Genomic DNA, 17,181 nt, shown 5'->3' with positions numbered 1-17,181 from the left:
TTGGATACCAGTCCTTTATCTGTAGTGTCATTTGCAAATATATTCTCCCATTCCGTGGGCTGCCTCTTAGTTTTTCTGACTGTTTCCTTGGCTGTGCAGAAACTTTTAATCTTGATGAAGTCCCATAAATTCATTTTATCTTTTGTTTCTCTTGCCTTTGGGGATGTGTCATGAAAAAGGTTGCTTTGGCTGATGTCGTAGAGGTTGTTGCCTATGTTCTCCTCTAGGATTTTGATGGATTCCTGTCTCACATCGAGGTCTTTCATCCATTTGGAGTTTATTTTTGTGTATGGTGTGAGATAGTGGTCAAGTTTCATTCTCTTGCATGTAGCTGTCCAATTTTCCCAGCACCATTTATTGAAGAGACTGTCTTTTTCCCACCGGATGTTTTTTCCTGCTTTATCAAATATTAGTTGCCCAAAGAGCCGAGGGTCCATTTCTGGGCTCTCTATTCTGTTCCATTGGTCTATGTGTCTGTTTTTGTGCCAGTAGGATATGGGGTTTTAAAATTCAGGATAGAGGGGCGCCTGGGTAGCGCAGCCGTTAGGCATCTGCCTTCGGCCCAGGGCATGATCCTGGCGTTCTGGGATCGAGCCCCACATCAGGCTCTTCCACTGTGAGCCTTCTTCTTCCTCTCCCACTCCCCCCGCTTGTGTTTCCTCTCTCGCTGGCTGTCTCTATCTCTGTCGAATAAATAAATAAAATATTTTTTAAAAAAATTCAGGATAGAAGCTTAGGCTAAAGGTATCGATTTGTAGACCTTTACTTCAGGGTGGGAGTTTTACCAATGAGATTACATTACATGCGTTTTCGTGGAACTCCAGGGGCTAGAGTGTACTGAAAATGAGGAGATAGTCTGGCCAGAAGGATTGTATGATAAGCAGAAGAGACCGAGGGCATGAAAATCAAGGGAAGGAATATCTCAGAAAGGGCAATAGTGAATAGCATCATGGAGAGAGTGTTTAAAGTAAGGTATAGAGGAGCGCCTGGATGGCTCAGATGGTTAAGTGGCTGCCTTCGGCTCAGGTCATGATCCCAGGGTCCTGGGATTGAGCCCGTGTTGGGCTCCCTGCTCAGCAGGGAGTCTGTTTCTCCTCTCTCTGCCTACAGCTCCCCCTGCTTGTGCTCTCTCCCCCTTCTCTCTGTCAAATAAATAAATAAAATCTAAAAAATAAATTAAGGTATGAAAAGAACTCTTAGGGTGCAATAAGTAGAAGTTTATTGTTTACATTAGAGGAAATTATTTCAGTGGAGTGATAGAGGTAGGAAGCAAATTAGAATAAAGGGAAGAAGAAAAGGGGGGTAAACAGAAGGGGGAATGAACCATGAGAGACTCTGGACTCTAGGAAACAAACTGAGGGCTTCAAAGGGGGGGAAATGGAATAGGCTGGTGATGGGTATTAAGGAGGGCACGTATTGCATGGTGCACTGGGTGTTATACGCAAGTAATGAATCATGGAACTTTACATCAAAAGCTAGGGATGTACTGTATGGTGACTAACATAATATAATAAAAAATATTATTAAAAAAAAGAATGAAGGAATAAATGGTAGGTAGGAAACAGAAACTGAATGTGAATTTTAGAGGGAAGTAGGAGCCGAGGAACCCTCAGGTAAGTCATTTTTCAATTTGACTATCTTGTGATTAGCATGGTTTCACATCTGCGGGACTTTATAGGTAATACTACATTATATATTATATAATGATATATTGGTGTTATATATATTACTTCTTATGTATAATAGTAATGTATGTTATGTAGTAATATGTATCTGTTATCTCTATTATTTAACACCTGTTAGCTCTAGTATATAACATGTTACATATAATGATAATTATAGCTTAAACACCTTTTCAGATGTATAATTATTATATACAATTTTACCTATTAGATATATAATATATGCTATATGTGATAAATAATATTTTAGAGATAAGATATAGGAAACATGTAAAAATATAGTTCTTTTTACATGTTGCATGTTAACCCCTCATCAGATATGTCATTAGCAAATATCTTCTCCCATTCTATAGGTTGTTTTTTCATTTTAATGGCTTCCTTTGCTTGCAAAAGCTTTTAATTTTGATGTGGTCTCATTTGTTTTTGCTTTTGTTGTCCTTGTCTGAGGAGACATTCAAAAAATACTGCTAAGACCAACATCAAATTACTCACTGTCTGTGTTTTCTCCTAAGAATTTTATGGTTTCAGGTCTTATAATAAGGCTTTAATCCATTTTGATTTTATTTTTGTGTATGGTGTCACACAGTGGTCCAGTTTCATTCTTTTGCATGTAGCTCTCCAATTTTCCCAGCATCATTTATCAAGAGACTATCCTTTCCCCATTGTATAGTCTTGTCTTTTTTGTTGAAGATTTATTGTCCATATAAGTGTGGGTTTATTTCTGAGCCCTCTATTCTGTTCTGTTGATCATGTGTTTTTTTGTGTGCCAGTATCATACTGTTTTGGTCACTACAGCTTTGCAGTTTAATTTGGAATCTGGAAGTGTGATACCCGCCCCCCCCCCCCCTGCGCTCCGGCTTTCTTCTTCTTCTCTCATGATTACCTTGGCTATTGGAGGTCTTTTGTGGTTCCCTACAAATTTTAGGCTTATTTCTTCTAGTTCTGTGAAAAATTCCATTGACATTTTGATAGGGATTGCACTGAATCCATAGATTGTTCTGGGTGTTATGGACATTTTAACAGCATAGAATATCTTTCCATTTATTTGTGTCTTCTTTAGTTTCTTTCATCAGAGCCTTATTGTTTTCACAGTATAGGTCTTCTCCCTCCTTGGTTAAATTTATTCCTGTGGTTTTTTTTTTTTTTTTTTGATACAATGGTATATGGGATTGCTTTTTTTAAATTTTATCTTTCTGATAGTTCAGTGTTAGTGTATAGAGACATAACAGATTTCTGTATATTGATTTTTATATCCTGCAACTTTACTGAATTCACTTATTCCAATAGTTTTTCGGTGAAGACGTTAGGGGTTTCCATATATAGTATACGTTATCAGCAAGTAGTGACAGTTTTCTTTCTTTCTAATTTGAATGTCTTTTATCTGTTTTTCTTGCCTAATTGCTGTGGCTCTGATTTCCTATACTATGTTGAATAAAAGTAGTGAGAGTGGACACACTTGTCTTTTTTCCTGATCTTAGAGGAAAAGCTTAGCTTTTACCATTGAGTGTAAGTTTAGGTGTGGGTTTCTCATATATATATATATATATATATATCCTTTAGTATGTTGAAGTATGTCCCCTCTCTACCCACCTTGTTGAGAGTTCTTATCATAAATGATTGTTGAGTTTTGTCAAATGCTTTTTCTGCATCTATTGAGGTGATCATGTGGTTTTTAGTCTTTGTTCTGTGAAAGTGGTATATCATGTTCATTTGCAACTGTTGAACCATCTTTGCATCCCTAGAATAAATCCCACTTGATTACGATACACGATCCTTTCAATAAATGATTGAATTTGGTTTGATAACACTTTGTTGAATTTTGCACATGTGTTCATTAGGGGTATTGGCCTGTGGAATTACACAATATTTTAATTTAGAACAATAGTGATGCCTGTGAAAGTCATATTTATAGTGTCTTCCTTTTACTCAATATTTAACAATTTAGAAGGAAGTAAATATGAATAAAAGTGTTAATATACTTGTGTTTTGTAATTTTCTACCCCCACCTCTGGCCCAGTGTTTTCTGAGGTTTAACTAAAAAAAAAGAAAGAAAAAAAAAGCCTAGAAAAACTAAGTTGCAAACCTGTATCCTTTAGTGCTACATACACTGTAATTTGAAACAAAATAAAGTAGAATAGGCGTTTTTATTACCGGGGCACCTGGGTGGCTCAGTTGGCTAAGCATCTGCCTTCGGCTCAGATCATGATCACAGAATCCCAGATTGAGCCCCAAGTGAGGCTCCCTGCTCAGCAAGGAGTCTGCCCCCCCATCCCCCGCTGCTCCATTTCTCTTTCTCAAATTAAAAAAAAAAAAAAAACAAAACCTAAAAAAAAAAAAAAAAAGACATTCTTATTACCTAGGCTAAGACTGTATCTTTCCTGTATCACTGAGTTTATCAGCTGGCTATGCAGTTCAAATATTACATTAACTTTTCTTTTCCCCTTTGTTGTTTTTACATTCTTCTATTGGAGATGTTTCGTGGCATTCTGAAAATGGATGCATTCCTTATGCTATGTTAATTGCAGTGGATTTAGTCTTGGTTGAGTTATTTTTAGCCCTTTTTGAATGGTCATCACCTAAAGTCCTTTCCATTACTCTTATCAGCAAAATTAGGAGAAATGATACTGATTGTGAGGAGACTGGATAGCTGTCAAAGTGAAGCAAGAGCTAACCAGCCCATCTTTAGGAAGGCCAGGAACCCGTGTTCTCGAAGACCTCACCATCAGCTGATGCAGTTCCACTAACCTTTCTTCACTGTGTGTGTCTGTGTACTTAGTGCCTCCTTCGTTGGTGGTGCCCAGTGATATCTCTCATTTGAATTGAGGACGGGAAGTGTGGACTCCAAGATCTGCTGCTATTAAAAGTCCTGTGATATCTATGGCCCAGTGTAAAGGCATTTCCTCCTCTTTTGTATTTTACTTCCTTGCTCCAGATAGGTTCTGATAGGCTGGGTTCCTCCAAAAGTAGTCCCTCAGTTTCCCTAACATCAAGAGCAGAGCCTGGGTTTCCACAAAAGCCAAGGTTTATGCAGCAGGAGTTTATTTGCAAGGGTGATGGCAGGAAGCAAGTGGGAAAGGGACGAGAAGTGCGAAATGCTGGAGGTGGGAGAGGCGATCCAAGTATTCCCATGTTGCCCAGTACTACTCACAACCAGTTGCTCGAGGAGTATTATGAAATATGTCTCAGAATCCTCCAGATGGATCCAGGTGAAGGAGGGAAGCATTTATCCATGGGCTTGTCCGTTTGCCAGGCGTCAGCCTGTGGGGGCTTTAACTGTCCTGTCCTCTGGATCTTTCACTGGTCTGGGGCAGAAAGCACGAGTTACAGTAGCCACATGTATAGGATTTCAAGTGGCATATGAGATGTTTAACACAGTCTTTTATGGAAGGACTTCATGAAGTGCTACTGTTATTTGATTTCCATTAAAAATCAATCACACAATAACTTCTCAGAACTGTAAGCAATTTAAGCTTATCTAGTGTAATCCCCTACTATTCCTTTTCCTTTGTTTTCGTGCCTTGCTCTCCAGCTCATTTCCTTTCACCTTCTATTCTGAACAGGCCAGGCTCCCTTTTCTTGGAGAATGCCATTTTTACTCGGGCCTTCCCACCTTTAAGTTCCATCCACTTAGGGGCCCTTGGGTGGCTCGGTCAATTAAGCAGCCGACTCTTGATTTTGACTCAGTTGTGATCTCAAGGTCATGAGATTGAGCCTTGCGTCAGGCTCTGTGCTGGGCAAGGAGCCTGCTTGAGGGTCTCTCTCTCCCTCTGCCCCAACCTCACACATTCTCTGTCTCTTAAAAGAAAAAAGTTACATCCACTTAGCATATTTCTAGTCCTTGTCAGAACTCCAGAATGCTACTTTGTGGCCCTTGCAGTGATAGCTTGTGTGAAAAAGGCTTTCCAGGTAGCCTTAGTATAAAGTCATACTTTCATTTGTCTCTGATCTTCTTGGTAGCCAGGAAATTCAAAATTTAAATGACCTTGCTGCTTTTTTCTTCTCTCTTTTTTTAAATGGATATGCAGAATATGAAATGAAATTGAGGGAAAGATCATGGCAAAGAATGATGTGATGGTATATACAGTAAGTGTATTGGTTTCAAAAATGCATTGATTGTCCTCAAATAGCCGTTGCTTTGTTGTTCTCAACTGTATTTCAAAGCAGTGAGTGGGTATGGGCCCAAAGGCACAAATTAGAAAATATTCCATTAAAACAATTTAATTTTTCTTCTTTTGCTGGTTTGTAAAAGTCCGTAAATGAGCACTTGGGAAGAGTTTGCAGTTTACTTTCACTTTTTAAATGGTAAAACTGAGATGTGGATATATTATTTATTTTGTATTTATTTGTGCCATAGTTAATAGCACCTCCAAGATTGTAACTTCTGAGTTTGTCAGACTAGTTTGTTTTCTCCAAGTGTTTTCTTAACACATGGCTCTACCTCACATTTCTTTCCTTCTTTCTTTTTTTTTCTTGCTCATCTTCGATTCATAGATACTTCTGCTCTGTAGTTGTGTCTGTAAAAATTTCAGAATGAAATAATTTTAGTGAAGTGTGCTGGGCCTTTCTTCTTTAGTTCCAGAATATGTTAATGTTTTCTTTATTTAGAAGGCTCAAATAACATTTTATATCTCTTGCAGTTTACTTATTAGAGCTTGATGTTCACGTCCATTTTTCTTTTTCATTTCATTGATACACTTGGTGAAAAATAATGATTTTCAGTTTCTATGGTTATTGCTTTGCTACATTTAAATACTGTTAATCGATTACTGTAATTAAAAAATAATCTTTGCCTCCCTGGGTATTACTCTTTCTTTTATTAAAATAACATTTGTTTTTTTTTATTTTTATTTTTTTAAAGTTTAATTTATTTCAGAGAGAGAGAGAGGGTATGCTTGAGCAAGCAGGGGGGAGGGTCAGAGGGGGAGAGAAAGAAGACTTCCCACTGAGGGTGGAGCCCAATGTTGGGCTCGATATCCCCGCCTGGAGATCATAATCTGAGCCTAAACCAAGAGTGGGATGCTTAATTGACTGAGCCTGGGACCCAGGCAGCCCAAAATAATATGATTTATTAAAATTTGTTAAGTGTAGTTCTTTATGTAAGTTACATAGATGAATCATGCCCGTATTAGGTAATTAGACAGTTGACCTACTTTTCAGAAATGAAGGATTCTTTGAGAATTTCAGGTAATTTTTCAGTGTTTTGAAAGACTTGTCTGTTGTGGTAAGGCATTTTCTCTTTATTTTTAATTATTTTTTTAAAGAGATTTTATTTATTTGAGAGAGAGAGGGAGAGAACAAGTTGGGGAGAGGGGTAGAGGGACTGGATCCCCAGGATCATGAGCTGAGCCAAAGACAGACACTTAATCGACTGAGCCTCCCAGGTGCCCAGGCATTTTCTCTTTAGATTAATTTGGTGCATAGCTTCTGCTCTTGGACCAGATATAACGTTTTGAATTTCCCTGTGATTGCTCTGGAGTCACCATCCTTCCTGCAGTGGAGCAGGCTTGCTGTAAATAACTTTGTACGACAGGTTGATGATTTTTCATGTTGGATATACTCTTCATGGATGCATGTTGGTAAAAAGCAATGGCTCTGGGAACTTCTTCAACTCTCTTGTTTTTCTCTTAGGATTTTCCTGTCGAACTGGTCACCGTTGGAATAGCTTTATTGCTGCTACAGACTCCGGCAAGTCAGCAGAAGCCAATCCTAAGTCTAGGTAAAGAAAAACACTCTCACAAGAGTGGCGTGTAAATATAACATAAGTGTTGGGAGGAGTCCCTTGAGCTATGTATTATGCTATGCTATAAAGTCCTGTATACTTTTGAGTTTTCATTCTAGAATTTTCCTAATTAATCATTCTGAAATAGACCTTTGTTTTTCTTCTCCAACAAGGTGTTTTGTGCAAAGGCTCCACCTACCATAATTTACCTAGTGTCTCCGTTGTCCTAAGAGTGCGGAATGGGACTAAAGAGGCGGGGGGGGGGGCGGGTAACAATGTGCTATTTCAGAATATGGTAAAAAATCAAGTTGATAGGTCTGGCCGATTGGCAACCAAGTCACAGCTTTAATCTGCAGCTTTTATGTGAATGTTGCGTGTCTACTCGTTGTGACATCTACGTGGTAACGGAGGATCTGTCTAGATTGTGTTGTGTGGTGCCATGAGCTGTTGATACAGCCCCACTCTCATTTTAAAGTGCTTAGAGGGGTAAACACTGATTGTGTAGCTCATTGTGAGCATTTTAATTCGCCATGATTTTGAGGGTAAATTGCTTTTCCACTTACAATCTGTCTGGAGAATGGCCTTAGCACGCAGAGGGGCCCTTGGCTTCCCACTCTCTTTTTGTCTGTTGGCCTCGTGCTCATTTGTGCCCTCCTCCTGCGGCTCTTGCTGAGATGCTTTTGCCTTTTTTGTTGATGTTGTTCTGCTAGCAGAACACGGCATCTTCCCAGAGGTATAATTTGCCAGGGCCGGTACTTCTGAGAGCCATAGGTTTTTTGTTTTGTTTTTTTTCCCCCTCGTTCCTCCATTTGTTAATTTAAATTCAGTTAATTAACATATAATGTATTACTGGTTTCAGAGATAGAGGTCAGTGACTCCTCAGTCTTATAGAACACCCAGGGCTCATTACATCACATGCCCTCCTTAGTGCCCATCACCCCCATTACCCCATCCCCCACTCCCCTCCCCTCCAGCAACCCTCAGTTTGTTTCCTATGATTAAGAGTCTCTTATGGTTTGTCTCCCTCTCTGATTTCATCTTATTTTATTTTTTCCTCCCTTCCCCTATGGTCCTCTGTTTTGTTTCTTAAATTCCACACGAGTGAGATCATATGATAATTGTTCTCTGATTGACTTATTTCGCTTAGTGTAATACCCTCCAGTTCCATCCACTGACAGCCATAGTTGTATTTTCTTTTTTAAACAGCTTTATTAAGGTATAGTTTATTTTACCATAAAGTTTACCATTTTTAAGTGTACAATAAAGTGGCTTTTTTTTTTAAATGAATCGACTGAGTTGTGCAATCATCACTACAATCTAGTCGTAGACCATTTCCATCAAGTATGTTATGTTGAAAAGTAGGGAAGATCAGCTATTTCGTATATTGGGAAAGAGCATTCAAATAGGATAACCAAGAAGATATTAATGATTTCAAATTTGACAAATGCACAGCATTAATACAATGTGCTTCTTAATTATTAATACTAGACTTGATTGTAAATAGCAATTTATTAAAATGTCTGGAAGATTTATAATATAGAAGATAGAAATGTATACCTTTCCTGTTTTATTTCTCTCAGGGACAATTATGGATTAAGACTCATATTTCGATTGGAATGATACAGAAAAGATTTGCATGCCCCCTGTGCAAAGATACATGCACACTCGTGAAGCATTCCATATTTTTAAAACTTAATTGAAAAACCAATATTTAGGCAGAAAAGGTCAGTTAGCAGTGTTAGAGTAACAGGTGTTTGTGCTTCACACCATGTTCAGGTTTGACTTCCAAGTGATGAAAAGAAAATATTGGCAACTCACTGACATGACTTAAGGCTTGTAGACTTTTTTTTTGGTGTTGTGGGGAAATCGATGATCGATAATCTAGCGTGGAAGCCCATGAATAACATCTTTTGGTAAATTAGGGTTCATCTAATAATTGGGAAAAACGTATTTCTGCTTTAACTCATTCTGTTAAGGGTGTAAGGGAGATTATACATGTGGCTAAGTTATCGCACATTTGCCTATGTATTTCCGATGCGTGAGTTGAGTGTCCATGTTTAAAAAAAAATCGTTTATGAATATGGGTTTGATTTTTGCTGGTTATGGACTTTCAGAATTTTCCTGATTTGCTTTTTAGCAATTACAGTGAAGGACATCCCTGCTTCACCTCCTTTACTAATTCATCTCAAAGTAATTCTCACCTGGGTCGATAAGGGAAGCATGCACATTGGTCTTAAAATCCACTGATCAGGAACTCCAGTCTCTTGGCTCTGTTGAGGGTAGTGGAAGGACCTGACAATATAAGGACAAAAGTTGAATTGTATTTTATTTATTTTTAAATTATTTGAGAGAAATAGAGCATGTGTGTGGGGGAGGTGTAGAAGGGGAAGGGCAGAGGGAGAGGGAGAGAGAATCCCAAGTGGACTCTGCACTGAGCACGGAGCCCGATGTGGGCCTTGATCTCAGGACCCTGAAGTCATGACCTGAGTCGAAACCAAGGGTTGGGCACTCAACCGACTGAGCTACTCAGGCACCCCAGTTGAATTGTATTTTAAAGAAAGTCATATTTACTTAAAGAGCTGGTTTATACTTTACAGTATGTATTTTCTCTGAGTATTCTGAAGTTATCAGGTACAGACATTAACAGCTTATTTTAGACAATAGTTAATTTTTATGTTCCTTTCTAAAATGATAAGATTCATTGTCTTAATGTGTCTGACCCAGTTGTAAAGGGTAAGAAAACTTTTTGCGTATCACTCTTAAACAAAATAGCCTTTCGTGATTGTGGTAGTAATTTTTAAAATGTGAATTGTTTTGATGAATAGCTTTGAAGCTCCTCTCTGTTGCCGAGGGTCAGAAAATCCCAAGGTCATCCCTGGTGCTAGTGATGCCGCTTCTGCAGATACTATCTTCTACCGCCTTGGAAGACTGTATATCCGTGGAGGAAGAAGGTCCCTCGAGGCAGCAGTTGGCTTTGAACCTTTTGGAAATGGTACAGCAGGAGTCCTACAGAGATGACCACCAAAAGGTAATGAGTTCAGCCTTGTTTCTCTTATTTTTTAAAAACTTTTACTTATTTATTTGACAGAGAGACTGAGAGAACGTGTGGGAGGAAGGGCAGAAGGAGAAGCAGACTCCCTGTGGAGCAGGGAGCCCGATGCAGGACTTGATCCCAGGACCCTGGGATTACGACCTGAGCTGAAGGCAGATGCTTAACCAACTGAGCCACCCAGGCGCCCTTGTTTCTCTTAAAGAAAGGCGAAGTGATAATGTGGCACTGCTGTTTGTGCAGAGAATCTCACCTCCTGATGAAATCTCTGGTTGGGTTTAAGCCCCTGTCCTTGAACTTCAGCATTCTGTCAGGCGGTGGTGTAGCTATTAGTACATTCTTCTGGACTGTGAGAGGAGAGCGCAAAATACATTTTGGGAATGCTGTGTAATTTTTTTCCTCTTTGAGTTTTCTTAAAAAAAATTTTTTTAGAGATTTCATTTATTTGCCAGAGAGAGAGGGCATGAGTGCAAGCAGGGAGAGCGGCAGGCAGAGGGAGAAGGAAAAGCTGGCTCCCGATGTGGGGCTCGATCCCAAGACCCCAGGATCATGACCCGAGCTGAAGGCAGACGCTCAGCTGACTGAGCCACCCGGGTGTCCCCCTCTTTGAGTTTTCTGACTACATTAGCAGTTAAAGGTCCTGAGCAATCCTGCAGAAAAGGAACTAGTTCTGTTTAACCTAGTGATTCTCCAACACATTTGAGCATGGAATCCTTTTTTCTTATCATACTGTTTAATTTATGCATTTATGCAACATGTTGTTACATCTGGGACAATCCAAGGTGGGAAATCTCAAATGCCTGAAAGTTCTGGGACCTGTAAGACCTAAGACTTCTTCTTCTTCTTCTTCTTTTTTTTTTTTTTAGATTTTATTTTAAGATTTTATTTATTTGAGAGGGAGTGAGTGCGCAAGCAGGGGGAGCGGCAGGCAGAGGGAGAGGGAGAAGCAGGCTCCCCGCTGAGCAGGGAGCCCAATGCAGGGCTCGATCCCACAGTCCTGGGATCATGACCTGAGCCGAAGGCAGACGCTCAACCAACTGAGCCTCCCAGGCGCCCCAAGACTTCATTTTTTAATATGTGGCACCTTGGGCCATTTTCCTTGGCATAATGGCTCTTGATGTCTCCTGTGTGGTCCCCTCCATGGCTGCCTTCAGTAGGAAGATGACAGGTCTGTCACCCTGCATCCCTACTCCCCCCCTGCATCCCTACTCCCCCCCTGCATCCCTACTCCCCCCTGCTAGGCAGACCTCAGTCTGAGTTGTCAGTCTCACTGTTTCTGTCAGGAGAATGTAGAAGTATTGTCAACGTCTGGTTTGTGGCTGGGTTCTGGGCCTGCATTGATTGGACATTTTCTCTTTTGGTATTTGAGTTTTGCCTTCAGTAAAATATAGTATTACTTTCCCAGCTATGAATCTGATGGGGATTGAATGAGGATTAAAGAAGTAAAACTGGTGAAGCACCTTATGTCTCCATGGAGAGAGTCATCCTGCAAATGCAGGCGAGAGCCCGTTGTTTCATCTGCAAAAGCAGGGATGCGTCTAATCGTGTGTTGTTAGATGTCCTAGCAGCAAAAATGCAGGCCCTGCCATTCGTGGTTGGAGGGCGCGGCAGAAACTAGCCTATAGGTAAATTGACCACATTCTACAGCTTCCGAATTCCTAATTGTTTGTCTAAAACCTTCAAACTTGAAGTAGTTAACTGACTTGCATTCAGAGAAGGAAGATCTTGCCTCCGCCCTGAGAGGACAGAATATAGCCCATATTTTCTAATAGCCTTTTACTTTCCCGTGTGCTTTGCTCCTAGAGAGCAATGATTGGGGTCCGGATGGGCACGGGGCCAGGGCAGGATGTACTGATGTCTACGAGTTCTTCTGTTCTTTGGGCTCCCAGGTGATATTTACTGAGAATCGCCCTGACTCCGATACACGAGCCGTTGCTTTACTAGTCACTAATGTGTGTGTGAATCTTCCTCATTAACACTAATAGCTGGACTTTCTCTTCGGCAGCTGGTGAAGAGGGAAGAGGAGGGGATACCATAAGGGCTATAAACTTCTCCTGATGATAACGTGCTGCGTTATGGAGGCTTGGAGTAGAGATATGATCACTGTTTTTAAAATCATAAGCTACAGTTTGCTGTTGGCTTTTCTTCTGTGCCTGTGCGGGCCTCTGTATTCCAAGCGGACCTATAAATTTAACAGGATGCAAACTCTCCTGGCCTCTCCCTGAATCTTTGCTTTTGCTCATAACGCTCTTTTGTCTCCTTTGCCTGACCTACTCATCCTTCAAGATCCAGCCAAAGGTTCTCAGCCTCCCAGAGTCTGAATTCATGACCCTTTTCTTGGCATCCGGAGGACTTTTCATAGTACTCAGTTGTGTTGTGTCCTAAGTTGGAGGGCTACGTCTGTGTACTTCCAGCTCTGCTGCGAGCTCATTGAGGGGAAGATTCTTGGCCCTTCTCCCACTTTGCCTCTATTTTCGAAGCATGTTGAAACTGGAATTGCAACAGTTGTTAAACTTTTTGTATGTTTTCCACATGAGTGTTTTTCTTTATCTTTGTCACCTGATCATAGATGAGAGCATACAAAATCTTTTAGCCAGTTCTTAATTGAATACTCTGTTTTCCACATAGTTAAATATCTAGGGCGTTATCTATTTAACTTGGCATCCTCAACACCTGCCACATTGTTTACCACGTGATAGACAGTCACTAAATTTCTCTTCACTGAGGCGTGTGTGCTTCTCATAAGGATATGGAAGATCATTTTTCCATCTCCACATATTACAGAAAGACCTTTGTATAAAACCACAGATCTTGTTGCTTTTTATTATTATTTTTAGATGGGTGACTCTGACTTAGCATGTTTGATTTAGAACCAGGGCAGTTCTTAAGCACAGTTCTTCTGGTGAATGAAGACAAGGGTAAATGTTCTGTACCACACAACTCTGTATTCCCTATCCATTTCCGAAGTGTTGATAACCATGAAATTAAACACATTTTAATTTCCAATTCTAAGAAGTAAAAAATGTAAGCTATCAAGACAACCACTCATCTTTTAAAGATTAACATAATCTAATAAGCTTTTAATATTTTTTAGTGGTGTGTGGAAAACAGGATTCCTTCTATTAGGCTATTAAATATGATATTTAAAGTCACCTATTTAGGGGTGCCTGGGTGGCACAGCGGTTAAGCGTCTGCCTTCGGCTCAGGGCGTGATCCCGACGTTATGGGATCGAGCCCCACATCAGGCTCCTCCGCTGGGAGCCTGCTTCTTCCTCTCCCACTCCCCTGCTTGTGTTCCCTCTCTCGCTGGCTGTCTCTATCTCTGTCGAATGAATAAATAAAATCTTAAAAAAAAAAAAAAATGAAGCACCTATTTGTGTTTTCCTAGGCTAAAAAAAAAAAAAAAAAAAATCAGACACTAGTTGTAAATTCTAACGTGCTTAAAATCTTTGTGCCCCGGCCGCCAGAGAATGTCAGGAGAGAAAGAAAGCATCAGGGTATGAGTCTGGGTCTCGGCCTGAGAGAGACCTCGTGCTGATAATTTGAAGAATGAAAAACTTAATACAAAGAATTATTAACTAGTAAATGGTCTCCGATTTCTAAAAGTTATGGAAGAGGCTCTAAGGAATATTGCATTAATAAACGTAAGGAGCAGCTACCACTTCTAGGACTGGAAGGATTACTGAAGGAAGGAATGGAGAGTGTCTCCCTACTCAAGACGGGGATCAGACCTTGTAGAAAGAACGTGGCTGTGGAGTGCTGGACGGTAATGTTCTCTGCGGTGCCTCAGGCCAGAGGTCTGTAGGAAGCCACTGCCTGGGGGTGTGAATGGGGTGGCCTGGGTCCTCCACAGGAAGACACCTGCTGGGGTCTCCTGCATGCCCCTGGCAGACATGGTAGGATAAATCCCTGAATAATATTCCACTGCATAGATATGCACCACATTTTATTTTTCCATTCATCTGCTGATGAACTTTTGGGTGGTTTTCACTTTTTGGCTATTAGGAATAGTGCCATTATGAACCTTCCCATACAAGTTTTTATGTGGACATGGTTTCATTTCTCTTGGGTAGATACCTAGGAGCGGAATTGTTAGATCCTACGATAACTCTCTTGGAGGAACTGCCAGACTATTTTCCAAAGGGGCTATGCCATTTTACATTCCCGCCAGCCCACCAGCTGTGTGTGAAGACTCCAGTGTGTCCACATCCCTGCCAACACTTTGTCATTGCCTGTGTTTTTGCTTCTAGCGGGTGTGAAGTGCCTTTTCATTAGGGTTTTGATTTGCATTTCCCTGACGACTTCTTAGAATACTCGCTTGACAGGTGAAGAACCGGAGGCTAGAGAGGTTAAGTTGCCCAAATTCCACAGGTAGTGAAGAACACAGCTGAGATTCAGATTTTGACTGTTTAACTATAGAGCCTACGTCTTACTGTCTCCAGTTTGAGGTGGTGTTTTTTCTTTTTTTTTTCTTTTTTTCTTTTTTTTTTTTTTAAAGATTTTATTTATTTATTCGACAGAGATAGAGACAGCCAGCGAGAGAGGGAACACAAGCAGGGGGAGTGGGAGAGGAAGAAGCAGGCTCATAGCAGAGGAGCCTGATGTGGGGCCCGATCCCATAACACCGGGATCACGCCCTGAGCCGAAGGCAGACGCTTAACCGCTGTGCCACCCAGGCGCCCCGAGGTGGTGTTTTTTCTTTTGGCGCCGTAATTTGTCATCTTTGTGCTGAACTTGCAAGTAAATAGAACAGTTGCAGATTTACAGGTGAACACTAAGTCGTAATGCATTAAAATAAACTGGCTCTTAAAAGCTTTTAGTTGGAAGTTTAAAGGAGTTCGTAAGTCTTAGCTCTCGTACTTGTGCCATCATCTTCTGAATAACATGGATACTGAGGACAGTGCAGGTTGTCCTTTGGTGATAAGCAGCCCTGCCAAACCTCTCCACTCGACTTGATTCTTCATAGGGATGTAGAGCAGAAAGAGCCTCTTGAGGCTTTGTCTAGTCCAATCTTCTGCTCTGGTCAGTGATTAAATCCCTTCTAACAAAAATCTGTCCTCCTTTCAAGGGCCTCCAGGTTTGAGTTTGCACACTCCCTCTCCTGATCAAATGCTGGCTCCACTTTAATTAAGCCTATTTTAGTCACTATTACAGATGAGTGTTATTATTTTTTAAGATTTAGGTATTCGAGAGAGTGCATGCGAGAGCAAGACTGCAGAAGGTGGGGGGAGAGGGAGATGGAGAGGAAAAGAATCCCAAGAAGACTCCCTGCTGAGCATGGAGCCTTACTCGGGGCTTGATCCCGGGACCCTGAGACCATGACCCGAACTGAAATCCAGAGTCGGACACTTAACCGGCTGAGCCACCCAGGGTGCCACAGATGAGTGTTATTCTTTAAAGTTAATGAAAATCTGTATTGTTCACTGAATTCACAATATCTTTCTCAGATCCCTTTAGGCAAAGAAGTACTATCAGATATCTGTCTTATTGTTAATACTTAAGAGACTTAAACATTTTTATTATGTGCTTTTTAGAAAAAAGATTCTCAACTAATATCTGTAAAAGATGTTTTACAACCATTTAATATTCATTTAAATGTTATTTTTTTTATGGTTTCTTTTCTCTTGTATTTTTCTACTGAGATGTAACTCACCTAACATAAACCTCTTTTATTTTTAAACACCTGCTTTCTCCTCTAAATCACAGAGCCTGCCAGCACTTTCACAGGCCCTCCCCCAGTCTGTGGGGCCAGGATTTGGTAGCTGGTGCTTAGAGAAAGCCCTGGGTTGCATCCTTGCCCTGGGATTTTGCCAGCGGCAGCTGTCACTCACTGGGACAGAGAGACTGTTCTGGGATGTCTCATTCAACACAGTGCTTTTCTCCTGCTGTTCTGACCTTAGGCAAACAGACAAAAAACAGAGCCTAAACATCAACATAATACTTCAAGTAAAACAGGATTACTTTTCTGTTTCAGTATGTTTATTCTTATCCGTCTGGGTAATGTTGCCGCTTTTGACTCAATTTATGGTTGATGGTGATTTCCAATTACTTTCTTTTATACTCCTATCCACCAGTTTTATTTTTCTCTCCTAAAGATGACAGAGATCATATTTCTCTGTGTTTTGCAACTTTGGAGACTGTGCTAGGTGCTTTATTGTGTCATTATCTACCTCAATAATCTTGGCAGGAAGGTAGTCATCACTTCCATTTTACGAATGAGCAAGGTGAGTCTCAGAGATTGTGTCATAGCCTCTAGCCGGCATGGCTGTACTAACGTCCTGGTCTTTCACATCTCACGTTCGATGCTCTTTGTCCTTTGTCTAAAGAACTTGACTCTGGTCTTCAGTGAATTTCATCTTTGGGTCGTGGAAGTATTTTTAGAGATAAAGAGCTATAATAAATGTAAATATTTAATTTTAAAATTTTATTATTAAAAAATAACACATTAAAGTGGTTCAAAAATTATTAAATAGTATACAATGAGAAGTTTCCTTCTCACCCTTGATTCGGGTTGCCCAGTTCCCACCCTTTCAAATAGAAAATGAATAGTGGCTGTTAATTTCTTCTGTATTTGTCTCATAACTTTCTTTGCATATATAAGCAAATGCAAATACATAGTCCCCATCCCCTTTAAAAAACTAATTGGTAGCATTCCAGGCACACTGTCTGCATCTTGTATTTTCATGAGAGCTCTTTTTATATCAATAAAGATAGCTTCCTCATTTGTTTTT

The 17,181-nt window shown here is 40.4% G+C and overlaps 1 protein-coding gene, 1 non-coding gene and 1 pseudogene across 3 annotated transcripts in view; all 3 read left to right on the top strand.

Moving 5' to 3' along the window:
- The window catches only part of FOCAD (focadhesin), a 302,415-nt gene that overhangs the window by 86,508 nt on the left and 198,726 nt on the right, over positions 1 to 17,181 (top strand). For both annotated transcript variants that reach the window (XM_045780633.2, XM_045780634.2), the window contains 2 exons: positions 7,311 to 7,398; positions 10,227 to 10,429. In XM_045780633.2, the coding sequence (XP_045636589.2) occupies positions 7,311 to 7,398; positions 10,227 to 10,429 (291 nt within the window). The remainder of the gene's footprint in view (positions 1 to 7,310; positions 7,399 to 10,226; positions 10,430 to 17,181) is intronic.
- Positions 8,990 to 9,088, top strand: LOC123781379 (U6 spliceosomal RNA; annotated as a pseudogene).
- LOC123781388 (small nucleolar RNA SNORA30/SNORA37 family) lies at positions 16,163 to 16,291 on the top strand. The gene has a single exon (XR_006776717.2). It is a non-coding gene; the product is annotated as a small nucleolar RNA SNORA30/SNORA37 family (small nucleolar RNA).

This window comes from Ursus americanus, chromosome 18, assembly GCF_024610735.1.
Source record: "Ursus americanus isolate L20-20 chromosome 18, mUrsAme1.1.p, whole genome shotgun sequence".
Lineage (NCBI taxonomy): Eukaryota > Metazoa > Chordata > Mammalia > Carnivora > Ursidae > Ursus > Ursus americanus.
The sequence above is the reverse complement of the archived record's forward strand: the minus strand, read 5'-3'. Positions and strand labels throughout refer to the sequence as shown.